The sequence below is a fragment of the Sugiyamaella lignohabitans genome, chromosome D, assembly GCF_001640025.1.
Source record: "Sugiyamaella lignohabitans strain CBS 10342 chromosome D, complete sequence".
Taxonomy (NCBI): domain Eukaryota; kingdom Fungi; phylum Ascomycota; class Dipodascomycetes; order Dipodascales; family Trichomonascaceae; genus Sugiyamaella; species Sugiyamaella lignohabitans.
Window position 1 is genome coordinate 285,690 of NC_031673.1, and position 26,776 is coordinate 312,465.

Consider the following 26,776-nt stretch of genomic DNA (forward strand, 5'->3'; position numbering starts at 1 on the left):
GCTAACCGCCGATTACCGACGGCAGTTTAGGCGCCTATCCAGCCGTATAACGGTAATCTGCAATTAGATAACTCAGGGGTAGTTTTCCATGTCTCCAGTTTGTCAATATTCTACCGCCAATAAATATAATTAATTATCGATAGGGCGGAGCCATTGTTTTTCACCGGAGCACTAACATTTGCTATTTTAGAATGAAATGTCCAAGTCCATATAATATTTTATTCTTGTATTTGACTCTGTCTGGTGAACTATCTGGCTGTTGGAGTCCTGTTCTAAGCTTCTTCCTCTCTCTCAATAAAGCCTTTTGTATAGAATTTAATCAGAAATTTAAAGTCTGGTAATTTACGGATCTCGACATAACTGACAGCGACCTAAGTGAACCATTCGGCCACAGGCCACATGAATGCGGGTGTAATTCTGAGATTTCTTCCACCCGAGCCCAACACTATCCAAACTTTGAATCCAGAATCCATGGTTTTAATAATTCCCTTTACTACTTCTTAAATCTAGTAAACTGAGTTAAACATAGGACCAATTAAGTCCAAGTTTGAACCTCGAACCCTCTGTCCGAGGCACGGCACTGGAGAAGGCGCTCCGCTCCAGCGGCTACAGTTACCCGGTGATGATGCCGATAGATACGGGCAGGTGACCAGGAGTGCAATAACAATAACCTTGACTGGGTGTGATAGTAGGACCTGAACAGACTGCCTCTGATCGATATTGGTGACCCTGTGGTTATCAACCAATGACTTTGTGGCAGACCTGGAATTCAAATAGCGGTTCTGGTCCGGCAAATGGCCACGGATCGCATCACCCACATGATAATATCAATCGGAGTATCAGTAATGGAAACAACATGAACATGAATACAAGTACGAATAATGATGGTAGCGGTACACAAGGCTCCGGACCATCACAAAGTTTGGAATCTTCTATAGTAAATGGTTTTGTCAATGGTCATGGAAATGGACACATGGCTATTTATAATAAATCACACACCAACGGCAATGGCCATACCAATGGTCATGTTTCCCATGAAGGTGAACCACCAGCTGGTTCAAATGTATCAACTACTTCTTCCACAAATACACTCACAAGACCGCATCCAAACCCACCATATAACACAGTGGTACGCCATGGATTCGCTGCTGATTATGAATCAGAGCACTATATGTCACTGCTAGCTGAGGTAAGGATCTTATTTTCTGATGTTGGAACTGTACAGTTACTATTTCAGAGCAGGATTAGTCAAGGCATGAAATACATTTTTTTGGTCGTTGACTGTATTTTTGACTATATGTTTATGTAATCCTACGAGCTGCTGATGATGATAACATTTCGGCTATGGGCTAGAGAGAGGGAGAGTAACGTAACTCTGGATATCGGCATACCGGCTTTCCAACAAACCAGATAACTAACTTTCTAGGTGTTCTATATCTATTTTGAAGACAAGCGTCACGAGACAGCTGGAAACCCCAAGAAAAAAGATTCAGAGGAGCAGACGTCAGAATGGCGGATCCGTGATAGACAACGGACTGTAGCAGCTGCTATTGTGCTCTGTTTAAATATCGGTGTAGACCCTCCAGATGTCATCAAGACACAACCATCGGCTAAACTTGAGGCATGGATAGATCCCGGAGCTATGAATGATCCCAAAAAATCACTAGAAATGATTGGCAAAGCCCTTCAAAGCCAATACGAGGCACTGAGTACAAGAACTAAATATAAACAGAGTCTTGACCCTAATGTTGAAGATGCTAAGCGGTTTTGTATGTCGCTAAGACGTAGTGCACGAGACGAGCGAATTCTATTTCATTATAATGGTCACGGTGTACCAAGACCTACACCAAGTGGTGAAATTTGGGTGTTTAATAGAGGCTACACTCAGTATATACCTGTTTCTGTCTATGACTTACAAACGTGGCTGGGAGCACCCTGTATTTATGCCTATGACTGTCATGCAGCAGGTCATATTGTCAACAATTTTAATGCGTTTGTGGAAAAGAGAAAAGAGAATGAGAAGAAGAATGGACCCGATCCCAATGGTCCTCCTGCTGAAGCGTATGAAAACTGTATTCAACTTGCGGCTTGCCGAGCAGACGAGGTACTTCCAATGCATCCTGAATTACCGGCTGATCTGTTCACTTGTTGCATAACGTCGCCAATTGACATAGCAGTTCGCTGGTTTGTCATGCAATCGCCTTTATTACGAGGTCAGTTTGACAATCTCAGTATTCCGGGAAAAATCACTGATAGAAGAACGCCATTGGGTGAGTTGAATTGGATCTTCACTGCCATTACCGATACTATTGCATGGTCTACCTTAGAAGGACCACTATTTAAACGACTTTTTAGACAGGATCTGGTGGTGGCAGCTATGTTCCGTAACTTTTTGTTAGCAGTGCGAATTATGAGGGTCCACAATTGTCATCCAGTATCATCGCCCGAACTTCCTGATACGCATAATCATCCAATGTGGGATGCATGGGATCTGGCAGTTGACCACTGTCTAGTGCAATTGCCAATGTTACAAGCGGCATCTGAACCCGGTGGTGTCCCATATACCTATAAACATTCCGACTTTTTTGAGCAGCAGTTGACAGCGTTTGAGGTGTGGCTCAAGTACAAATCGTCTGATTTAGATAAACCACCTGAGCAGCTACCGGTATTGCTACAAGTCTTGCTTTCTCAAATCCATCGTTTGAGAGCACTGGTTCTGCTTAGCAAGTATCTTGATTTAGGTCCCAAAGCAGTTCATCTCGCTCTTTCCATCGGTATCTTCCCATATGTTTTGAAATTACTGCAATCCCCTGCCCCGGAGTTGAAGCCAGTTTTGGTGTTTATATGGGCACGAATCATGGCTGTTGATCACAAGGCTATTAAGCAGGAGCTAGTTAAAGAAAATGGCTATGCTTACTTTATCAATATTCTGATTCCTCAAGACGGCCCGGTGGTGAATGCAATTAATGTTCCCGAACACCTGGCCATGTGTGCTTTTGTCACTGCTTTGTTCTGTGAAGGATACAAGCAGGGCCAGCGTTTGTGTATGGGCCCAGATTTGTTTCAAGCTTGTTTGACACATACTGAAGAGCTTGAAAGTCCGCTATTAAGACAATGGGCTACTCTCTGTATCTCACAGCTATGGGATGGATATCCAGAAGCAAAATGGCAAGCACTAGTTAAAGATAAGACAGCATTGGACAGATTGTCAAGATTGTTGAATGATCCAGTTCCCGAAGTTCGAACTGCTTGTATCGTTGCTTTGACAACTTTTCTCGGTGATGGCGAAACTGTTAACCCCAATAGCCCAAATATCAATGCCACTGCTGTCACTAGTGGCTTGACGCACGGAGACATTCGACAGAAGGAGCTGTCGTTTGCCATATCTGTACTGGCACTAACCAATGATGCTTCGTCTATTGTTCGACGAGAAGTGGTAGTATTCTACTCTAAATTCGTTAAACAGTATCGCAGTAGATTTTTGGTCGCAGCATATTCATCACTGGAAGAAGATGTGGCTATTCTCCGCAGTCAGACAAATATTGACGATATTCGAGCAAATTCACCTGCTCATGGATCTATCTACACTGTAGTTTGGAGGGCACTACTGGTATTAACTGAGGACCCATTCCCAGAAGTTGCCGACTATGCACAAGATGTTGTCGACTATGTATTCCAGCTTCTTCGTAAAACACCACTCTCAGCAGAGGTCGAGAAGCTGGAACAGTACCTAGTACAATACTCAATGAGCTCATTATCGGTAAATCTACCTGAGCTCCAGAATAACAGTCCTAACAAGGCTACTCGTGTTTCATCAATGGGACCATCAGCAGTCGCTGGATCAGGGGTTGGACATGGGTCTCATAATGGACCGACTTCAGAATCCAAGTTTTCCCAAACTCTTCTCAAACGGTCTGTATCATTTGCTAATACTTTAAAGCAATATGCTTGGGGCAGTGGAGAAGAGGAACAGCTACAATCACAGAACCAACATCCACAACATGGACGAGCTGGGAATGGTTCAGCATCCGGGTCGAACACGTTGTGGGGAGGTTTTGGTGGTAGTTTTGTCAATAGCACTGGAGCAGGAGCTGGAAACCTTGGAAATACCAGGTCTGCATTCCCCACTGTCACTACAGTAGCGTACGGAGTAGGCCGTCGACCTAGACCAGTTAGATACCAGACCAAAGACTACACCAAGAAAATTGTCCTTCCCTTGGCAAGTGGCTTTTTTGAATGGAGCTGCGAGTATTTCCAGGAACCTCAGATGTGTAACACCGAGTCTGACGAACCAGGCAGTGAGAGGTATCTTGAACGAGTATGGAGAAAGTCTCGTAACGAGCATATCATTGCTGAAACTCAAGTTCAAAAGGAAATGGCTGTATATGGCGGTTGGTCTACACATGTCGGTCTTCTTAACAATCTGACTCAACCTACCAAACTTGAATTTGCGCAATTCGAGCCTCATCTGGTGGGAGTTGATGATCGAGATGGTGTAACTGTGTGGGACTGGACTGAAAGTACTAAACTCAACCGATTTTGTAACAGCAATCCTGTTGGTACTCGAATTACCGAGGCCAAGTTTTTGAACGAGGATGATGTACCATTGCTGCTTACGGGATCAAGTGAAGGTGTAGTTCGAATCTATCGTCATTACGAGTCTGTCAAGAATATTGAACTGGCCTGTTCTTGGCGTGTGTTGACTGATCTATTACCAGCCCATCGTAACAGTGGTCTCATAGCCGAATGGCAACAGTCTCGTGGAGCCTTGTTAGTAGGTGGTGATGTCCGAGTCATTCGTGTCTGGGATGCTCCGCGAGAACTATGTACGAGCGATATCCCTGCTCGGTCTGGCAGTCCTGTCACTGCTCTTACATCTGACCAAGTGGCTGGAAACATCGTTGTAGCCGGTTTTGGTGACGGTGGTATTCGAGTCTATGATAGAAGACTTGGTCCTCGTGAGTCGCTTGTCAAGACATGGAAGAGACACAAGTCGTGGGTTGTTAATGTTCGTATGCAAAGAGGTGGTGCTCGTGAGCTTGTTAGTGGATCCACCGACGGCCAGGTGTACCTCTGGGATATCCGACTTGATGAACCAGTTCTGTCATTCCAAGCCCACTCGAATGGAATGCGTGCTATTGATGTCCATGAGCATGCTCCAGTTATTGCCACAGGCTCGCAAACAGTAGGTATCTGGTCCACAAATGGAAATCGTGTTGCTACTGTACGACCACCGTCTAGTGGATATAGCCTTGGAAGTAAAGCATCCCAAGTATCGGCGCTCTCGTTCCATCCTCATCGTATGATCATGGCTGTCAACAACGTCCAGGACGCCCATATCGGCGTCTTCAACTGCACAGACGACCCGTCCCGAAAGTACGGACGATGAAACACTTAGCATTTAAACTGTATTATTATTTATTCACTTTGCTCCTTGAATTGACCTGTCTGCCTCCGGCGGCTGGGGCTCCGCCCCAGACCCCGTTGCTCCTGCTTCGCAGGAGAACTTTGAATCAACAGAGGGATTCTGTTGCTAATGAGTTATATAAATATGATTAAATAATGCAATTTCGTTATTTCTTGTACATCTTCTTACCTTCAACGACATAGTTGTCGAGGAAGTCGTCCATGATGGCTTCGAGATCGTCTCGTTCCTTCGACATGTCAAAGGGCTCATTGGCTTCTTCCTCTTCGTCGTCGTCATTGTTGTATTCCTCTTCAATTTTGTCGAATCGGTTATCTAGCAGGGTCAAGCCGTCGTTTCTAAATAATGCAGAACTGGACATGGAGAAGCCCGTAAGATCGGTCTTGGCACCAATCTTCTGCTTTCTTCCGCTTTTCGTGATGCGTCTTCCTGAAGGCACTTGTGAGAGAGACCCTACCTCGTCCCTATCTTCATCGAATTCGTCATCACTGACACCATCAATAGGAGCTTTTGATCGCGATTGGTCGAGCTTGAACTGACGGAATGCAGTCTCCCAGTCCTCTTCACCCTCCTTCGCCGTCACCATGTACTTGGCTGGCTTGGCTGGCATTTCCCGGCCGTTATCTGAATCATATGCTTCATCATCAGAGTAGTCTTGACCACTGAAATCTTGATCAGGATCATAATCAGCCCACTCATCTTCGTCTTCTTCAATCTCCTCTTTCTGGCCACTGGAGATCAGTTGACCGAAGACATCCTCGTCGTCATCCACATATTCTTCATCTTCAAGTGCTTCTAACACTTCTCTAAGTCTCGGGTCCATATCAGGTTGTAAACCAGCAATCTCATCTGGAATATTCTGCTGGTCTTGATATGTTCTTTTAAGCGTATCTTTGGATGGCAGGACATCGCTCGGTAGATTTACTTTATTTGCAGCTGCATAGTCGGATTTCAGTAGCAGGTTTCCGTCCTTGCCAAAGCTTTGTTTCTCTTTTGTGGGTTTCTTGGAGATATAAACAGCTGAAGGATCCTCTCCTATGGGTTTCAAGTGTTGCATATAATCATATTTACTATCATCGTATTCGATACCGTACAAAGCGGCTTCACCCTCGTTATCACGCCGTCCTTCTTTTCTAAAAGTCTCTTCATCTTGTGCCAAAACATCTGCCGTCAGCACTTTAGAAGCACCCCCAGTACTAGAATATGAAGGTGTAGGGGCCCATCTTTCTCTTCTTTCTTGTTTCTGCTTGGCATCGTTCAGATTATCCAACTTCACCAGCACTCTCTGAGAAGCATCCGGGTCATTAATCAACGGATCTTCCTGTGATCTGTACACCAGACTATAAGTGTCGGCCTTTTTCTTATCAATCCACCTCTTAGGACCCATTTTGAATAGCAATAAATCAGTTTCAAGCTTATTAACCTTCTAAAATATTGTCCCAGGATGTCAGTCTAAATCTGTAATTTTTCACATGCGGCTTGACAAAAAATTCTTATCAGTGCTTCGATAGAGGTAAGGAACTGCACCTGCATCACCCCCCTGAACTTCTCTTATGGGACTAATTCTCCCTTCAGACCCTCTGACCTCACTTTACCAGTCCCAAAACCCCATGCTGAGGCCCCTAAGCCCGACTCAAGCCCGGCGAGAGAAGCCCAGCCGCTGGAGGCAGCGTAAGAACGCCCTTAAAATTAACTGGTGTATTTTTTCTATATCTATGAAACAAGAATTTAGACGATTGTCTGTTTACCTGTTGTATTAATTATTAATGAAACGCTAGGACTTGATCCAGCTGCTGACGGTACCAGCTGTGGTGTAAATCATGGCACCAAGACCGGCAACGGCAAGCACGACGTCTGCCAATACCATGTACCAAGACTGTTTGACTGCCTTCAGATGGAGCAGAGGCGGATAGATGTAGACTAGCGGGATACATGCAAAGCTTCCGATGAGAGCGACAAACTTGTCGAGATCATCGGCACCACCCCATGCGACAAGGGCGGTCAAAAATGTGAGGAAAAACCGGAATACGTTCTTCTGCCACTTGATTTTAGTGTTGTATTTACCACTGCGAACAAATAGCCAGTTCTCCATGATACGAATGGCAGGGAACAGTTGCAAAGGTGTTGATAGCAGAATAGCTGCTGAATACAGGAACTGTACGCCATTGACAAAGTGCGAGTCTTGAGGCAGGTTGAGAATAATGACAGTCTTCACCTTGGTTCCATATGCGGCATATTGCAAAGCTCCCATGGACACAAATACTAAAGTGATGCCAACCATAACACCAGCAAGAACAGGAGTGAACTTCTGAGGATGCTTCATCGATTCTTGAATGGGGATGATAAGTCCGATTCCTTCATAGGTGAAAATGGCTGTTCCAATAAATAGCGTCCATGATTCACTGTTGAACATGACTACATCAGCAACTCCTTGTTCAGCAATGGTATGGGCGCCGTAGTAGTAAAGATACACAAGTCCAAGTAAAATGAAGAAATCTGCTACCAAAGCAGTACCTGACAACTTGGCGATATCTCGAATCATTGACAGTGGTAAAAATACAATGAGTTGCAAGAAAATAAATACTTCAACTCTTATAAAAGTTTGATTATTGGTAACGGCCATTACAAATGCTTGTAGATTCTCCGATACAAACACGATATAAGCAGCAGCGAAACCGATCTGAGAAATGACAATGGAGAACAAGATCAACTGTCTCATTCGAGGACCGTATAACACGCCTCCAATATCACCAAAACTGCCACCTCCAACTCGGTTTTTCGACTCAATAAGCAGCAAGAAACACCAATATGAAATGAGAGATACAAATACTAGCAATACTGAGCAAAATAACAGACCACCATTGGAGTAAGCTTTGGGCAAAAACAACACACCAGTTCCGACGAAACTCTTTAGCAACAGCATTACAGCCTTTGTCTGGGTCGCATTACCGGGTCCATGATGAGCTGATTTCTTTCTTGATAACCGTGGTCTTGAAATAAGAGCACTGGTTTCATCTTGGTCCTGTTCCTCATCTCCGTTGCCATTTCCACCAGAACCAGCACCACCACTACCACCAACAGAAGCACCACCAATGCCACCATAACCAAATGGACTCCCAGCGCCGTCTTCTTCATCGTCTTCATCTTCATCGTCTTCTAACTCTTCACCAGCAAAGTGTCCGTAAATGCTCAAAAATTCAATGAAATTCCTTGTTAAAAATGCTGGACGACGAGTATTCTGAGACTCGGGATCATGACGATTTCGTGTTTGGTGGTTATGGGAGATAAAGTTACGGCGGAATCCACCGGGTGCCTTGATATTCTTGGTATCAATAGGATGGCCATCAGGACCAACAATAGCCGGTCGAGGAAGGTCAAATGAGCGGGATCGGCCTCGTTTCGTAGCGGCATCTCCCTCTTCATGCTCTCGTTGCCAATTATACAGTTGACGAGTTATATCTCCACCTTGTAAACGAAGAGACATGAACTTGTCATCATCGTCTACAACATCAGTAGCTCGATTACCAATTCCTGCGGTTCCGTTACCACCAGCACCATTACTAGTACCAGCAGTCAATCCATCATTGCTACCTAGACCAACACTACCGTCATAATCAGAACCAAAGTCACTTCCTCGGGCCTCACGAACTAAATGACGCCCAACTACCTTGACAATCTCAGGATCGGGGTTATCGATATCAATAATAGACGAGCCTTGGTCCGAAATAGATACCGCTGATGACCCAGGGATATTGCTACCTAGTAAATTACTAGGAGATGCACTGGATGAAGACATGGCCCTTGATAATGTTCCGTTACCGCTACCATTACCAGTTCCATTACCATTGGAATTACCAATAGCATTGCTAGTACTTAAACTTGTGGCCAACCCACTTGAAACACCTCCGTTAATGGCATTTCCAAAGCTTTTCCGCTGTAAACTGAACGACCTTCGATCTGTAGAAAACACATTATCATCAAAATCTGATACAGCAGCAGGACTAGCACCTGTTCCAGGGCCAAGACTCCGTTGAGAAAACGAGCCTACTGTAACCGGGGATCCCAACCTCAAAGATGCTTGACGGAAAGGTGAGCCTGCCATCGACCCCCTACGGCTATTTGTGCTGTCATTAGCAGACTTAGGAGACGAAGAAATGGGTTTAGGAGATGACATAGTGTAACTCAATGAATATCCAATCGAAATAGTATCAAAACAAACTATTGAACCTCTAATAAAGTACCGAGATCAAGTCGCGATCTCTGTGAACAGTCTCCAGGCTGGCAATTCCAATATTACAACCAAAGCAAGAATCCAGGAATCCTATTCACCACTAATATACTCGAATTAGATGGCTAAGAAATCAAGACAAGATAAACTTGGTCACCTATATTTGATACAACAGTAGGTGCACTTGTTATCCCGAGTCCACTTGTGTATATATATTCTTATCTCGATTATCGCTAATCAGTACTCGATCAGATGGATATAGTCACTTGACAGTAATCAATGATGCAATTAATTGTCGGAAGGAAAAACCCGTCGATTATCGGCTCTTTAAATTGCAATATACAATCCACCTCGAAATCAATCAACAACACAAAACTTTCCGTGTATTTGTTTGCGCCAGACGAATGTTAAGTTTCAGTGCACAAGCTGTTATCAACCACCGTCAATCGCCCTCCTCACTAATAACATTACACGGCGCTCCTCGACAGCACGAAATTAACCTCTGATCGCGCGCCGTGTCACCCTTGCCTACTCGGACTCCGGTCACATGACAATTAACCATCTCTACCCGGGTCCTTTCCGTGGGGGTTCCTCGGAAACCGGCTCCAACATGACCCGACCCTGTGCTAATCTTACGCAATTGCTCTTAGATTAATCCTTCCTTCTTTGTTGGTTGCTTAACTTTGGTACTGTAGGGGTGGTTCTGCCTCCGGCGGCTGGGGCTCCGCCCCAGACCCCGCTGCTCCTCTCGCTTCGCTCGAGTCGTTATTTGGGGGAGCCAGGACTTGTCGGGAGAAAGACATTGCCTCGATTAAAGAATTCTTTTCTCGATGAAATTCTTTGGTTTACTTGATATTTTCCTTCTCTAATACCACGAAGTCACTGAGCATCATGTTCAGCCCGCCAAGTGCTATTCGACTCAAAATTCAGGAGCAACCCTTACAATCTTTTCAACAGAAAATCCGAAAACAATTCTCCAATTAATACCAGAGAACCAAGAGTTTAGCCAAAGATTTCGGCTGCTAAAGTAGTTGACTAAGTAGAGGTGCTATGCATGTTCTGTCGATCTCTTGTGGACCCTGCATCTGGAAGCCAACAGCTTTCCTAACAAATTTAACAAATCCTTACCAATATTACATAATCTAGTGGATATCCAGGTCAAAATCGACATTAGCGTACCTATGTTTTGTCTACAGCTGACAAAGGAGACTCTTGCCAACGACTTGGTCCACCACCCTGGAATATGGTCAGATCTGGATCATATACCTCGTATGAACCTCCGACAATTCCGATGTATAGTACGGGTTATCAAAAGCCTTTTTCTGAAATCAATTGCTCTTCACTTCCACTAAATTTAATATTGGGGTTCAGGGAACAAAATGTCTAATTGAATTCGTATAAGATCTTATGTTTGAATGTTTCATCATGCATTAATATAATATAAATAAAGTCGTAACAGTTGGTCTATTCCCACCAGGATACAAGACCCATACCGTCAGTTTGGCAGGATCCAATAATAGAATAAGGTGGCACTTGGTTGTGGACCTGTTCTTCTTCTTCAACGCCTGGTCTTTTTGGTGGTTGGTTACTGAATATCTCTTGCTCAACTCTGAATCGAATTTTCTCGTTGGTATCAATATACAATTCGCTTTCTTCAGTCTTCCACAACCAAGCTTGTTCTCTGGGAACAAATGAACACTCTTCAAAGAGCAATGACTTTGGAATATGAATATCGTCGAAGAACTCCATCTTGACATTGATGCCCTCCTCGGTACAAGAAGATACCCATCCCACGAGAATCTCGCCCACAAACGGTCTAAAAACAATCATTCTAAACACAGCTGCCCAAAGTTAGCACCAAATCAAACCAAACAAGCACTCATGACCCCTCGCAACCGACTCGAGCGCAGCGAGAGGAGCAGTGGGGTCTGGGGCCCAGCCGCCGGAGGCACACCCCCACCACCCAAAAAACACAACCACTTACTCTTAACAAATACAGCACCGTCACCAGGTCGTATTAACCCGTCTCCTAGAGACTCAATGTCATATAAACAGATGCATAACCCGACGTTTGGGATGACGCGATTAGCGTACTTGCGGTTGATCTCCTGGCTCAGTGCCTCGGGAGTCTGCTTGTCGAACTCAGACGGTTCCAGCCTGATAGTATCAGATATCTTCGTCAGAACAAACATCTCAAAAGGCGAGCTCCCCCGGTCGTCTATGTGTATTTCTCTCGGACCGTTTGTTTCTGTGAAATTTATGTACTCTCATCCTCCTCCTGCCGCTGCTTCTCTGAAAAATAATTCCCGTCAGCCGTTCCAACTTGCATATCCTGCGTTACCCCTGGTTTTGCTTCAACTGGCGAAACGGGTACACCGTCAGGGGTGGGGTCTGCCTCCGGCGGCTGGGGCTCCGCCCCAGACCCCACTGCTCCTCTCGCTGCGCTCGAGTCGGTTGCTGGGAGGGGAGAGGGGGTCAGTATCATTTTGGGGTGGGCAGATGTGCGGGTTCAAAGGTATAAGAAGAGCACTGAACCCCAAATAATTCAACAGAAAGCCATTGAAATAGCAATTTTCACCTTTCAAAATTGATCTATACGGCTCAGAATTGATGCTTTCATTGGTACCGACAGACTTCTAAAAGAAGGAAACGCCCAACACAGGCTGTTTCTGTATCCTCACTGCAGACGGTGTCGACTGAGGGTCACTCTCAGTTGTACTTTCAGTACCTACATTCCAGAAACAATTGACAAAAAGTCTTTTAATGGATTTTAATATATGCTTTTTACTCAGTTCAGATGCTTAATGTTTTTTTTTCCTTTTCCAATAGTTTTACATTTCCACGGCCGGCAGACTGAACTCACCCGGGACTCCCAACTTCGTCCCCAGTTCCACAAACCCACCCACTACCAAAACGTTTTTAAAACACGGGGCTCCCCACGCCCGACTCGAGCGAAGCGAGAGGAGCAGCGGGGTCTGGGGCGGAGCCCCAGCCGCCGGAGGCAGACACCCAAACCTGGGGTACTGCGGCTGGCCGATTCATGCCGACAGCGGTCGCGACTTTTCCCGGCGGATCAGTTGTCAACCGGGAGGTTAGGGTAGTCGGTCGGAGCACAGCAGCGACGAAAAATAAAATACAGCGGCTATGATTGGTCGGACAGGAGGAATAGTTAGAGCGATGGAGATAGACAATAGGGTCAGGTTTTTCGACCCGTCTCCACATAAAATATTTGATAGGAGGAGGAACCAGGACCAAGATCATCAACAGACGAGAACACTTTTGTTGGCATTTGGTGACAAGATTCGATTCATTTGTTGGTAATAAACGGGTCGGTTAAAACGAAGTCAAAATGCTGAGTGCTCTTAAGAGAACTCCATTGGTAAGTGATTGCGAGCAGGTGCAATTCGCGTGGTCCGAGTCCCTGCCAACTGCACTACAATCTGGAATTGGTGGAATTAAGTCTGTCCAGAACTGGAATTTGTGAATTTTATGACCCGGACATTTCTCCGTAAAAGCAGTTTATGAACCAAGACGGCATTCAGCCTTGTTTTCAGTCATATCCGGCCGTAATATGTCAAGTCATGTCAAGCCATGTTCCCCCATGGTCTGGTTCATATCCAGCTGGCCCCAATTTGCGGATTCGACTTTTCACAGCCGAGAGTCAGTAGTAATTGACAATGGCATATTCCATCCATTTCATTCGTAACCGATATACTAACGAGATGCCAGAAAAATGGCGCTGCCAGATCGTTCCACACTTCACGCAGTGTCAGCAAGATCTTTTCCCAGCAGGTAAGTCTCTCACGGATGGCAGTGTGCCTCCGGCGGCTGGGGCTCTGCCCCAGACCCCGTGGTGCTCGCTTCGCGAGCTTCCGGGACCGTAGACGCACTACTCGAGCGAAGCGAGAGTAGCCACGGGGTCTGGGGCAGAGCCCCAGCCGCCGGAGGCAGGCCCCAGGCCCCCAGAACGAATAAGAACTAACCCGTATGAAGCCCATCCGAGCCCAGGAGGCCAGTAAGCATGTCAGTTCGAAGTATCCAGTGATTGACCACGAGTACGACGCCATTGTGGTTGGTGCCGGTGGTGCAGGTCTGCGTGCTGCTTTCGGTTTGGCCGAGGCTGGTTTCAATACAGCTTGTATTTCCAAGTTGTTTCCTACTCGTTCGCACACAGTAGCTGCTCAAGGTGGTATTAATGCTGCTCTTGGTAACATGCACCCTGATAACTGGAAGTGGCACATGTACGACACAGTCAAGGGATCCGATTGGTTGGGTGACCAAGATGCTATTCACTATATGACTAAGGAGGCACCTCAATCCATTATCGAGTTGGAACACTATGGTGTGCCATTCTCTCGTAACGATGAGGGCCGTATCTACCAACGTGCTTTTGGTGGTCAATCCAAGGAGTTCGGTAAGGGTGGTCAAGCATACCGTACTTGTGCCGTTGCTGATAGAACCGGTCATGCTTTATTACATTCCTTATATGGACAGTCTTTGCGACACAATACTAATTTCTTCATTGAGTTCTTTGCCATGGATTTGCTGATGCAGGATGGCGAGTGTGTGGGTGTCATGGCCTATAACCAGGAAGATGGTACTCTACATAGATTCCGTGCTCACAAGACCGTTTTGGCCACTGGTGGATACGGAAGAGCATATTTCTCATGTACCTCTGCTCACACATGTACAGGAGATGGTCTTGCTATGGTTACCAGAGCTGGTTTGCCATTACAAGATTTGGAGTTTGTTCAATTCCATCCTACTGGTATTTATGGATCAGGATGTTTGATTACTGAAGGATCTCGTGGTGAAGGTGGTTACTTGTTGAACAAGAACGGTGAACGTTTCATGGAGAGATATGCTCCTACTGCCAAGGATTTGGCTTCTCGTGACGTTGTTTCTCGTTCCATGACTTTGGAAATCAGAGAGGGCCGTGGTGTTGGTCCTGAAAATGACCACATCTACTTGCAATTGTCTCACTTGCCTGCCGAGGTGTTGAAGGAGAGATTGCCTGGTATTTCTGAGACTGCTGCTATTTTCGCAGGTGTCGATGTCACCAAGGAACCTATTCCTGTTCTTCCTACCGTCCACTATAACATGGGTGGTATTCCTACCAAGTGGACCGGTGAGGCTCTTACTGTGGATGAGAACGGAAACGACAAGGTTGTTCCTGGTCTGTATGCATGTGGTGAAGCTGCCTGTGTTTCCGTTCACGGAGCCAACAGATTGGGTGCCAACTCATTGCTTGATTTGGTTGTATTTGGTCGTGCTGTTGCCCACACTATCCGTGACCAATTGACTCCTGGTACTCCTCTTAAACCCGTTTCTGCTGATATTGGTCATGAGTCTATTGCCAACCTTGACAAGGTCCGTACTGCTACTGGATCCAAGTCCACTGCCGAGATCCGTCTTAATATGCAAAAGGTCATGCAAACCGATGTGTCTGTATTCAGAACTCAAGAGTCTCTTGAAGATGGTGTCAGACGTATTACCGAGGTTGACAAGTCTATTGTTGACTTGGGTACCACTGACCGTTCTATGATCTGGAACAGTGACCTTGTCGAGTCTCTTGAATTACAGAACCTGTTGACCTGTGCCATGCAAACTGCTTACTCTGCTGTTGCTCGTAAGGAGTCTCGTGGTGCTCATGCCCGTGAAGATTATCCCGAACGTGACGACGTCAACTGGATGAAGCACACTCTTTCATGGCAAGACAAGCCCGGTGACCCCGTCAAGCTCGGCTACAGAAACGTCATCTCCACCACACTCGACGAGGCCGAGTGCCCTTCAGTGCCTCCTGCCAAGCGTGTCTATTAACGAACTCAAACAAACAACGTAAATATATTTTTGTAATCGCTTTTTTTGCGGGTCCTTTGGGGTTCCGGGTCTGCCTCCGGCGGCTGGGGCTCCGCCCCAGACCCTGGTTGTGCTCGCTTCGCGAGCCGCTGGGTCTTTGCTGGTTCGGTTTTTGTGGCAGTGCTGTTGTAGGCAGAGTCGAAGAAGACTGAATTGTGATATCTGTCCATTGAATAGAGGTGACCCGGGCTCAGGGGGAATCGGGACTCATGCGGCGTAAGTCGTGACGCGGGTCGAAATGTTCGTGAAGATGCGCTTGGTAGATCACTCTTCATTATATTATTCACAGTTTAGGTTTGGAGTCAAGTTCAAGATGTATGGTGATATTGCGAATAAACTGATTCAGGACGCCAAGCTGACTCAGATGCTTGAAACTCTTCCTCTGTATCAGGAAGAACTGGTTCGAAGTATAGTGAGAGAGGTGCGGGACCTGCATCGCGATACTGAAGCGGTGCTGGCACGGTATGGAGGTGAACTTCCGACTCAAGACAGAAAAGTTGCTTGTTGGATCTTTGTACAGCATCTGTGTATGAGGAGAAACAAGCGTTGTTTGCTGGCGTACCAACGTCTACGATCTACTCGTTTGGATGCAATGGCATGGAACGATGTAGACACCATGGACCAAGAGGTGCTCAACAACCTCAACCCGAATGAACAAGATTATTTACGAGATTATTCCGAGTTATTGGTAGATTACAAAGGCGAGTGGGTGGATGTTGACTTGACAGGATCACTAGAGCCACCACGGGATCTCTTCATCGACGTCCGAGTCCTGAAAGATGCTGGTGAGATCCAGACCGAATATGGGTAAGTTTTAGTTGTTCGTCGCGCAAATGAGTGATCAGAGGTTTTAAATTCAATTGATTCGTATGCTTCAACATCATACTAACATCATGTTTAGTGTTTTCAATCTCACTAAGAACAGTCAGTTTTTCGTGCGCCAAGCAGACGTCCAGCGTCTCATCCAGCAAGGCTATCTTCAGAAGCTGTAAATGAAAGATCGAGATCAATGCTGTTTAACCTGTGATTCTACAGTTTCTATTTCTGGTTTCGAATTGGATTCAATCCCTGGTCCAGTTACGCTTGAAGCACGCATACACAGGAAGCGGGCACGTACTCACTGATCCCTTCGATTAAAAGCATTAGGACTCCCAAACCCAAATACTCAAGGTGTATATGACTAATTGTTGAAGGATTTGGTGGAGTTGGTGCGGTAATTGGTGGAGTAATTGGTGGAGGATTGGTATTCTTATGCTCCAAAAAGCATCCTATCGATGTCAATAGCGATGCCGCTGTATTTATTTATTATTTAATTTATTCATAGATTTCACAGGGGATCTTTGCTGGGTCCAAATATAACGAGGAAGTGTTTCTTGAACGCTTTTGGCAGTTTCTGGGGATTCTACTATGCTAACCTCCCATTGATCCTGCTATTCACGAATCTTAAGTTGTTCTGGGACCTCCTGAGTCCGACTCGAGCGCAGCGAGAGGAGCAGCGGGGTCTGGGGCGGAGCCCCAGCCGCCGGAGGCAGTACCCCACCAGAAAATAAACCTCGAGTACAAAAATTGAAACCCCAGGGGTCGTCAGGTATAGAGGCAGGAGGAAGAGTGCATAAGTGCACATGCGATGGTGCAGATATGCGGCGCCACGGAGCGGTGTGGTTTTATTCGTAATCGAAGACTACTGTAGAAGCAGCATCAACCACCAACACAGACAACCAGTACAAAGAAATTGGCCAGGCAATCAGAATAGACTGAAATATAAATCGAATTCCAGGTGCCAGTAACAGAAATAGAATAGCCAAATAGCAATGCCACCAAAAGCTGACTGGGAGAAGTACAAGGCGCCAATTGATGGCGACGACGAAAAGCCTGAAGAGAACATTGTGCCACTGTCCGAGGGCGACATCCAGGTACTCAAAACATACGGTGCTGCTCCATATGGTTCGGCATTGAAGGTGATTGAGAAAGATATTAAAGATATTCAGGGACGAATCAATGAAAAAGTTGGCGTCAAAGAGTCGGACACCGGTCTGGCAGCTCCACATCTATGGGATATCATGGCTGACAAACAGACTATATCACAGGAACAACCATTACAAGTAGCCAGATGTACAAAGATCATTCAGTCGCCCGAGGACCCTGAAAAGGCCAAATATGTCATTAATGTCAAACAAATCGCAAAATTCGTTGTCAGCTTGGGCGACCAGGTCTCACCCACTGATATTGAAGAGGGCATGAGAGTCGGTGTGGAGCGTAATAAATACCAGATTATGTTGCCACTACCACCGCGTATTGATCCATCTGTTACAATGATGACTGTCGAAGAGAAACCCGATGTCACTTATGGAGATATTGGTGGAAGCAAAGAACAGATTGAAAAGCTTCGTGAGGTCGTAGAGCTGCCTCTGTTATCTCCTGAAAGATTCGCTAATCTTGGTATCGATCCTCCTAAGGGTATTTTATTATATGGACCTCCTGGTACTGGTAAGACGCTGTGTGCGCGAGCCGCGGCAAACAGAACCGATGCTACTTTTATTCGTGTTATCGGTTCTGAGCTTGTCCAGAAATATGTCGGTGAGGGTGCAAGAATGATCAGAGAACTGTTTGAAATGGCCAGAACTAAAAAAGCATGCATTATCTTCTTTGACGAAATCGATGCCATTGGAGGTGCGCGTTTTGATGATGGTGCTGGTGGTGATAACGAAGTGCAAAGAACCATGTTGGAGCTGATTACTCAATTAGACGGTTTCGATCCCCGTGGTAACATTAAAGTCATGTTTGCCACCAATCGTCCCAACACTTTGGACCCTGCTTTACTAAGACCCGGTCGTATCGATCGTAAGGTCGAGTTCAGCCTGCCCGATATTGAGGGCCGTGCCAACATTTTCAGAATCCACTCTAAGAGCATGTCCGTTGATCGTGATATCCGATGGGAGCTGATTTCTAGACTGTGTCCTAACTCGACCGGTGCTGAACTGCGTTCCGTATGTACTGAGGCCGGTATGTTCGCCATTCGTGCCAGAAGAAAGGTCGCTACTGAAAAGGATTTCCTCGCGGCCGTCGACAAGGTCATCAAGGGTAACCTCAAGTTCAGCAGTACCTCACAGTACATGCAATATAACTAATCATTTTAATAAACTCCTCATTGTGATCTGTCTTTTGCCGGCTTTTGCCTCCGGCGGCTGGGGCTCTGCCCCAGACCCCGTAGCTCGCTTCGCTCGATTGAGAGGGGCCAGCAAATGATTTAAATATAGGGATAATGAATTTAAATGAGTTAAAAATGGGTTGGTGGATTTGGGCGAAAATGCGTGGTATGCTGCGGGTAAGGCTTGCAGATATTAAAAATACAACATATAAACTTATAATGTGGCATACAGCTTCATAGTACCAATATATAGGCACTTTCGAGTGCTTTGTTCCAAAATATGAGAAAAAATATGATTAAACAGCTACGAAAAGAATAAAACGGATTGTGAAAAGTTTCCTCGAATATTACTTGCAGACTCACAAATCAAGAAATCGGTTGCATGGTGTAGCGGTTATCACATCAGATTTTGATTCTGGGAATCCCGGTTCGACTCCGGGTGCGACCTTCTCTTTTTGTTTTTTCAACAACTTTCTGAGTAATATATTCAAGAAGGGTTGTTTCTTTTTCATTACTCTAATTAATTCCTAGCTGACTTGTTCAAAGCAAAAGCTAGGGTCTGAGGCGGGTCCGAAGCAGACCACCAAATGATTCGTACAGTAAGGTAATAAATAATATACATTTGAATTTCCGTTCTCTACAAGTGATATATTCTATTGTCCAACTCCAGCAATCGACAAAAATCTTCAGTTTGGTTGTTTCTGATTTCTGGAGGCTGCTGGTTTTTCCACGACGAAGTTGGGGCCGCCGGAGTTTCAGTTTGAACCTTGAAGTTATTGGGGATTGTCAGAAGATCTTTATCTACAATGTTCTCGTTGACCCACTGCAACTCAGTAGAAATATGTTCATTCAGAGAATCGATATCATTCACATGCGGTAGTTCGTCAACTGTTTGATTAGATGAGGTTTTGAAGTATTTGTGAAATGCTCGTGTTATTGCGAGCCATTCAGGATCGTATGATAAGCCTGTTTCTTCCTCAGTGACCTGTGCACTATCACCATCATCAAGAGTTGAGGGTCTCCTCTTGCGTTTTTCTGGTCGTGTCTCTACTTCTATGGTTATATGCTCAATAAAACGTCGTCCTGGGAGGCACTTGTCCAAGGCAAGAAAATGCGTTTCTGGCGCACCTACTTTGTTTACATTATTGGGAGCCTCTGATTTCACCGGTTGATCAGTTGAAGGTTCTAACGACAGTTCGCTAGAAAGATCGATCTCATCAGAATTCAAGGCTTCCTTTTGAAAAGTCTCCTCCTTTGCATGTAAGACGTTGCTTTTATTTGCCTCATTATCGTTGGCAGTCTCATCCAGCAATCCCTCTAACTCAATCTCGTCTTCATTCTTCTTATCGTTGTCAGTCTCATCTAGCAATTCCTCTAAATCAATCTCGTCCTCGTTTTTACTTTCTTCTTCAATAAGTTTAGTGGCATTTTTTGTTTCATTTACAATTTCCTCGTGAGGTTCGTGCTTTACAAGTGCTTCGTATCTAACGTGTAAATGCGCACTAAACCAATAGTCTGGTCTAACATTCTGTAGGATCGATCCTGCCGCAGGAGAGCCCAACCTACCGGTATCCACATCTCTCGCAAGATGCTTTTTAAATCGCAGAAGTTTTTTCAAATCACCAAAATGTTCGATTCTCGCTGGCCAATCATGGCTCATCATAACATTCAAACCTTGACGCAGCATGAGAAGTTTCATAGTATCGAACTTTCTTACATGATATACAGACCTCTCCGAGCTGCCATTGTATGGCAGTTTCTCTAAATGGTGCCAGTGAAAGTGTTGATGATTGTATATTCCCGACAAGCCACCTATTTTCAAACCATTAAAATTTACTACACTAGCAGCTCCCATGTAATAAATATTCGGCGCAGCCCATCCTCCATAGAATAATTCCCATAAATAATTACTGGATTCATGATTACCACCAATGAACAACGTCAAATACGGCGCCTTTTTCTCTCCGGTATAATATTTGTGAAAATCACCCAGCTTGCGATACTTGGGTGGCATTGCAATGCAATTCATGTCCTGTTCATTGCGTAAAGCCTGAAAATCTCCACATATTAATACCAGATCAACAGGCTTATTCAATTTGCCAATGGCCTCGTATATGGAGTCCAACTCGCCATGGCAACAGCCTTCAACCACAATATTAAAAGATTTCTTCCTCATCATCCAGATCAAGTATAATGGCGGATTAATCTCACAGCGATGGAGCGAGCACGTAGACTAATATCAAAGCCGCAGTTGAGCCGCACCTTTGAGTTCACAAGCTATTACAACTGATTTCGTAATTCAACAAGAGCTAGATAAAAGAAATTGACCGATTGCTTTCGATTAGCAGTGAAACGATGTGCTGGCTGGTCTTTTATTGGAACAGTGAAAACAAATAAATGCCTTCAGGAATTCAGAGCCATATAGGAATTGTCAAGCTATCTGGTTTAATTCGAGCATTTCCTTTTAATAGACTTTTTGACACTCCAGCGACCTATAGATTATTATTTAATGGCTGTCTCCTCTATTTGCGATATCTTTCTTATTGACTGGCGGGATTAGAATAATTGATTCCATATCCCCTTGTGATTATCATTACCCAAATAGGATTTCACCCGTTAAAATATTTATCTGCAGATGTTAGGGATTGTTATCTAATCTTTTGAAAAAAATATAGACCACTACTGCAAAGTGAACCAACCGGTGAAATTTTGATCTCATAATAGCAGTGGTTATTCCAACATTTGTTAAAAATGCCATCCTTAGCTGACCAGCTGGCTAAGCTGGCAAATCCAGAACCCGTTGATTTCGATCCTGAAGATTTTGAGAACCGAAATCCAGATGATGATAGCGGCAACGAGTTAGAAGTTAACAAAGCTGCCACTGAGCATTATTTGGAGGTCAGTAAGAGTTCATTAAGAAATGACGAGTTAAACGTTGATGGTGTGAAATATGTTGGTAAAAGAGTGAAAAGAGATGCATTATTTGAACAAAATGGTGGTCACTCTGAGGAAAGTGACGATGACGATGAAGAGGAGGTCGAGGGTGAGGATGACTCCGAGGAAGAAGAAGAAGAAGAGGAAGATTCCGAAGAAAACGATGTCGTCAATGGAAATGAATCCGAGGAAGAAGATGAAATGCAATCTGATGATGATATTAGCGAGAAAAAAGAGCAACGAAAACTAAATGGTTCTGCTAGTGATGGCGTCCCCGAAGATGAGGTAGCTAAACGTGCTCAACTTCAAGAACTGATCGATGCCGAGCGTAAGAACTTGGCTGGTCGACTGTCAAATACTGCCAAGGCTGACGCTGAAAAAGGCTCTGCAGTTCAACATCAACTGAATATCTATGAAAGCATTATTGATTGCAGAATCAAACTCCAAAAATCTATCCAGGCGGTGAACGAGCTTCCAATTTCGAGAAGCAGTGCTGAAAAGTTCACTACCGAGGCTACGCCTGAATTAATATCCAAAAATAAAGAATCAGTCTTTGATTTGTTAAATAAAGTCTCTCAACTTCGACTTCGACTATTACAAAAAGATGGGCTTACTGATTTACCCAAAAAGTTGAGCAAAAAGCGCTCTCTTACTACTGCATTTGAAAACGCCCAGTCTTTGGACAAACCACTATACGGTTATCGCGAGTCTGTTTTAACTAAATGGTCTCAGAAAGTCCAGTCTTCTACTGGATCTATGGCATTACAATCCAGCAAATTCAAGTCATTAAACCAGACTGCAGCAATTCAAGTATCGACTGTTTTGGCTGATATGGAGAGGTTGGTTAAGAGAACCAAACTAAATCGTTCCAACGTCAAAGCTCTAGGGCTAGAAACTGTTGCTGAAGACCAAGAGAAGCAGGCAAAGACAGTTGATATCCAAGAAGAGGACCATATTTTCGACGATACAGACTTTTACCGTCAAATTTTGAAGGAACTGGTCGACAGAAGAATGGCTGATTCTGGAAACACTGCTGGTCTGAAGTGGACTGTGACAAAAGCCAAAGTGAAGAAGAATATAGACACCAAAGCATCCAAGGGTCGTAAACTACGGTACACAGTGCAGGAAAAAGTGCAGGGCTTTGACGTTCCTCGCCATACAACTACGTGGACAGACGAGCAAATTGATGATCTATTTGCATCCCTCTTGGGCCAAAAGATTAAAATCGATGAGAATGATAATTCAGATGCTGAAGAAGACAAACCAGAAGAAGAACCCGAGAATGATGGTCTTCAGATCTTTGGTTGAGACCAGTTCATTATTTCATGGTCATGCCCAATTCACAGTTTGTAATAATAGTATTTCATATAGCTGTTGGTCATTAGTCATTAATTGTTATTTATATTTCCCATAGATATCATAATATCATTGATTTTAGGAATCTGATTCCCCCGAATCGTCATAGTCGACTAGAGATGGCTTGGCATCAGGAGTTGAGATTTCTCTACTTTTGGCCTTCTCCTGAACAGGCGTCCTGTTCTCAGTCCTGATCCGTTTCGGCCTAGACGGGCTCATGTCTATAGAAAATGATTCAGTGGAATGTCTTACGATATTTCTTATGGTGCTCACGCTTAAAGGAACGTCTCTTTGATTCTGCTTTTGATCGTTGAATATTGTGCTGTGGAGTCTATTATTAAGTTCTGTCTTTGGTTGTGATCCACCAAACTCGCGAGAATTCGCTTCTATGTCGTCTTGTACGCTGGCTTCTACCAGGGGTATTGCCAAGGATAGCTTATCTTTTATCCTAGACTCTTCCTCTTTCTTCTTTTTAATCTCATTTTTCTCATTCTAGTATTACCGGGTTAGCATATAGTCCATACAACAATGTAATTATACCATTCATTTTTCATACTTACTCGAAAGCTCTCACGCAATTTTTGTGACTGAGTATATGGGTCATCCCATTGCTTTAAATTCGCCTTGTATATATCAAGTAAAGCCTTATTATCCTTGTTTTGTTTGGTCTGGATTTCATTCTCTTTCTCTATGGTTGAAAATGGATTGGAATCTGAGGGGACTGTTTCATGTAGTTCTGCTTGTTTTGCTAGCTCATCTTCAGCAGTTCTTCTTGCTCCCTGATCAATTTTATAATCGGTGTTTTGTGGATCAGTAACTATTACAATAATTCCACCACAAAGATGACATTTGAACTGGAAGCTCCAAATGGGCGTAGTATGATAATTCCCTATTTTCTTCTTTTCCGCATTATACCGCGTACCTTGAGCTAATCGTTTATCACATGATAAACAGTAGGCATTATAAGGGAGCTCGAACCTAACTACCAGAATCCCTTGATCTAACTTTCGTGCTCTTTTGCCGAGTGCATGTTGATTAGCCAACTGATTCAGGTTCTGTTTTCCATCTATTTCTGTTAGAACTTTTCCAAAAGAGATTTAAAATTAGATACTAAAGCAACTTACCATAATCTGGAGGATAGTATTTGTTATAGCCTGCAATTTCTCGTTAGTTAGAGTTCTTATTAGTCCTTTCATTCAATACTCCACATCTCAACCCGAGCTTACCTTGCATTATTGTACCCTTAAACCGCACACCGCACGCTTAAATTGTATCAAAACTCTACACCTATGGTATCATATACGTAGATAAAATCCCAAATTGTTAGCTAAATTGCCAATGGTGATGGCCACTGGTGTGAAAAGAGATATCTAAAACATCAATGTCATCTGTATGATAGCCGATCATTTCATATGCAACAGCCGTTCAACACCTTGTGATTTCGTCAAGGGTCCAGAATGACAATCAATGCATATGCATAATCTGCAAGGCCAACACGTAGACTAATTAATAACATAATAAATGCAATCTTCTCAGCACACTTTTCAAATTTAACTCTAAATATTAATATATTACAGGATCAATTTTAACTTGAATGAATATGTCAAATAATAGCGATCATAAACGAGATACTCCTGCAGGAAAGCCACGGAGCTTTCAATCAGAGGGCAGAGTAATAGGTACCACCAAAACCTTTACAAAGAGTGAAAAACAGGATAACATTTCACAAGAGAGCAAATCAAAAAAGCTCCGAGCAAGTTGAAAAACCTGGTATTAAAGTGAAAATTAAACCTAATGACCGTCTACGCAAAGCATTCAGGACCAGGGGCCATGTCTTAGGAACATCAGAAATTGTCGACCCACTAAACTCAGAGCTTGAATCCAAATGCGAGTCCGACTATTATTCGCAGTCCGAGTCCGACTTTGACTCCGAGTTTGAATCTGATCTTGAGTTTGATGTGCTATATGGCCGACGAATTGAATTTCAGTCGAGGGTGAGTGACAATGTTCCAGCACAGCCTACAAGTGTGAATATTATTGACTTCTTAACCAACCCACTTCCTAGTATACCTCCCAACCCCCAAAATAATAGGCATCTCCACCAAAGCTAGCTCAGATCTGGACCTGATTTTTCTTACTCCTCGGTATTTTTCCCAAAGCTGCAGTCGCAATGAACCTGTTTCTTCTACTTAATTTTTAAGCCACTCAATCAGTTTCTTATTTTATCCTATACCTACGATCAAAAACATCTGAATGGCGAGATGCCTCCGGCGGCTGGGGCTCCGCCCCAGACCCTGGTTGTGCTCGCTTCGCGAGCGACGTCACCCACTGAGCGAAATTGAGGCTGTTGTTCGTCCGGAGCGCTCGCGAAGCGAGCACAACCAGGGTCTGGGGCGGAGCCCCAGCCGCCGGAGGCAGTGCCCTTCTAGGGGTATGTTGAGGTGCAGTGAAGTCGATAAGGTTCTAGTGAATAATACGAGATGCAGCATTGCAGCATGCATGCGAGCTTAATTGAGATAGTCAGGGACATTGTTATCATACAAGTATTAAGGTACCACAAATAGCCATATGTGGCTAGCGTGACAGAGGCGCATGCAAGTCTACCTATATACATATGTATTTCATGTATCTGTGTATATTGTTTCTATTTAGCTACTTAGAACTTGTAAACCTGGTCCTTGTTGTAGCCGAGCTCCTTCAAAGCACCAGTCAACTCACCTTGGTCTTGGGGAGAGACCTTGGGGCCAGAGAGAGCATTGTAGAATGGAGGAGGACCACAGACGAAGATCTTGATGTTCTCGGAGTCAGGCTTGGGGAGGTTCTTAGAAAGGAATTCCTTAGAAATGTAACCAGTCTCACCGGTCCATCCACTAGGAGGCTTGTCCAAGAAGTAGGTGACCTTGAATTGATCGGGACGGTCCTTGATAAGAGCCTCAATCTCGTCACGGATCAAGACATCTTCCTTAGTAACATTGGCATAGAACAGATTGACCTTAGTCTTGTCATTGGGATCCTTGTGGATAGCTTGCAAAAGTTGGTACAAAGGAGTGATACCAGTACCACCACCAAGGAGAGCAATCTCCTTGTGGGCATTAGGAGTCCATTGGTACTTGGGGAGAGGACCCTTGAAAGACAAAACATCGTTGGGCTTGAGGCCGTGGATATGGGTACTCATAAGACCGTTCTCGTACTTCTTAACGACCAATTCGAAATCACCCTTGTGGTCGACATCGCTGATAGGAGTATAAGGGCGCAAGACGTTCTTACCGTTCTCTCTAGTGAACTTGGCAAGAACGGCACTAGCAGTGGTCAAACCCAAAACGTGGTCCTTAGAAGGAAGCTCGAAAATGACCTTCTTGGTCTAGACCGGTTAGCTCACCAAAAACCGGGAAACCCGACACCCGACTCGAGCGAAGCGAGAGGAGCCACGGGGTCTGGGCCAGAGCCCCAGCCGCCGGAGGCACACCCCCACCCAAAAAAAACACTTACGTTAGGAGAAACATCGATGACCTCCTTGACTTTGAGGTCGACCCACTCGTTGTCTCCAAGCAGAGTCTTAGGAGAAGAGTCAGCACGGAGTTTGTCGGAGGAAACCGACCAGGTAGCGAAACCGGCGCCAGCAGCAATACCGGCGGCCATGGCCCAACTGGATCTGTTGGACGATTTGGAAGTGGCAGTAGCGGTAGCAAACCCACGGGCCTGGGAGAAGAGTTAGTAATGCTGGTCACGGGGTTGGGTTCTGCCTCCGGCGGCTGGGGCTACGCCCCAGACCCCATTGCTCCTGCTTCGCAGGAGTTACTGGACCCGAAGGGCCAATTCTTGAGAT

The 26,776-nt window shown here is 44.7% G+C and overlaps 10 protein-coding genes and 1 non-coding gene across 11 annotated transcripts; 6 read left to right on the forward strand and 5 right to left on the reverse strand.

The window, feature by feature from the left end:
- Window positions 1-1,642: 1,642 nt before the first annotated feature.
- Window positions 1,643-5,389, forward strand: KOG1 (Kog1p; the record flags this gene model as incomplete). The annotated part of the gene is made up of 1 exon (XM_018881783.1): window positions 1,643-5,389. The coding sequence occupies one exon, from the start codon at window positions 1,643-1,645 to the stop codon at window positions 5,387-5,389; it is 3,747 nt and encodes a 1,248-aa protein (XP_018736228.1).
- Window positions 5,390-5,573: 184 nt separating this feature from the next.
- LTV1 (Ltv1p) lies at window positions 5,574-6,812 on the reverse strand (the record flags this gene model as incomplete). The annotated part of the gene is made up of 1 exon (XM_018881784.1): window positions 5,574-6,812. The coding sequence occupies one exon, from the start codon at window positions 6,810-6,812 to the stop codon at window positions 5,574-5,576; it is 1,239 nt and encodes a 412-aa protein (XP_018736229.1).
- Window positions 6,813-7,199: 387 nt separating this feature from the next.
- AVT3 (Avt3p) lies at window positions 7,200-9,599 on the reverse strand (the record flags this gene model as incomplete). Its single annotated transcript, XM_018881785.1, has 1 exon — window positions 7,200-9,599. The coding sequence occupies one exon, from the start codon at window positions 9,597-9,599 to the stop codon at window positions 7,200-7,202; it is 2,400 nt and encodes a 799-aa protein (XP_018736230.1).
- Window positions 9,600-11,117: 1,518 nt separating this feature from the next.
- RPC25 (DNA-directed RNA polymerase III subunit RPC25) lies at window positions 11,118-11,483 on the reverse strand (the record flags this gene model as incomplete). Its single annotated transcript, XM_018881786.1, has 1 exon — window positions 11,118-11,483. The coding sequence occupies one exon, from the start codon at window positions 11,481-11,483 to the stop codon at window positions 11,118-11,120; it is 366 nt and encodes a 121-aa protein (XP_018736231.1).
- Window positions 11,484-13,640: 2,157 nt separating this feature from the next.
- SDH1 (succinate dehydrogenase flavoprotein subunit SDH1) lies at window positions 13,641-15,473 on the forward strand (the record flags this gene model as incomplete). The annotated part of the gene is made up of 1 exon (XM_018881787.1): window positions 13,641-15,473. One exon carries the CDS (start codon window positions 13,641-13,643, stop codon window positions 15,471-15,473), a length of 1,833 nt encoding a protein of 610 aa, XP_018736232.1.
- A 352-nt stretch (window positions 15,474-15,825) lies between these two features.
- PSF1 (Psf1p) lies at window positions 15,826-16,323 on the forward strand (the record flags this gene model as incomplete). Its single annotated transcript, XM_018881790.1, has 1 exon — window positions 15,826-16,323. One exon carries the CDS (start codon window positions 15,826-15,828, stop codon window positions 16,321-16,323), a length of 498 nt encoding a protein of 165 aa, XP_018736233.1.
- A 1,000-nt stretch (window positions 16,324-17,323) lies between these two features.
- Window positions 17,324-18,640, forward strand: RPT1 (proteasome regulatory particle base subunit RPT1; the record flags this gene model as incomplete). The annotated part of the gene is made up of 1 exon (XM_018881791.1): window positions 17,324-18,640. One exon carries the CDS (start codon window positions 17,324-17,326, stop codon window positions 18,638-18,640), a length of 1,317 nt encoding a protein of 438 aa, XP_018736234.1.
- Window positions 18,641-19,036: 396 nt separating this feature from the next.
- On the forward strand, window positions 19,037-19,108 carry AWJ20_4702 (the record flags this gene model as incomplete). Its single annotated transcript has 1 exon — window positions 19,037-19,108. It is a non-coding gene; the product is annotated as a tRNA-Gln (tRNA).
- A 189-nt stretch (window positions 19,109-19,297) lies between these two features.
- DBR1 (Dbr1p) lies at window positions 19,298-20,839 on the reverse strand (the record flags this gene model as incomplete). The annotated part of the gene is made up of 1 exon (XM_018881792.1): window positions 19,298-20,839. The coding sequence occupies one exon, from the start codon at window positions 20,837-20,839 to the stop codon at window positions 19,298-19,300; it is 1,542 nt and encodes a 513-aa protein (XP_018736235.1).
- Window positions 20,840-21,411: 572 nt separating this feature from the next.
- On the forward strand, window positions 21,412-22,902 carry BFR2 (Bfr2p; the record flags this gene model as incomplete). The annotated part of the gene is made up of 1 exon (XM_018881793.1): window positions 21,412-22,902. The coding sequence occupies one exon, from the start codon at window positions 21,412-21,414 to the stop codon at window positions 22,900-22,902; it is 1,491 nt and encodes a 496-aa protein (XP_018736236.1).
- A 2,704-nt stretch (window positions 22,903-25,606) lies between these two features.
- MCR1 (Mcr1p) lies at window positions 25,607-26,125 on the reverse strand (the record flags this gene model as incomplete). The annotated part of the gene is made up of 1 exon (XM_018881794.1): window positions 25,607-26,125. One exon carries the CDS (start codon window positions 26,123-26,125, stop codon window positions 25,607-25,609), a length of 519 nt encoding a protein of 172 aa, XP_018736237.1.
- Between the last annotated feature and the right edge of the window lie 651 nt (window positions 26,126-26,776).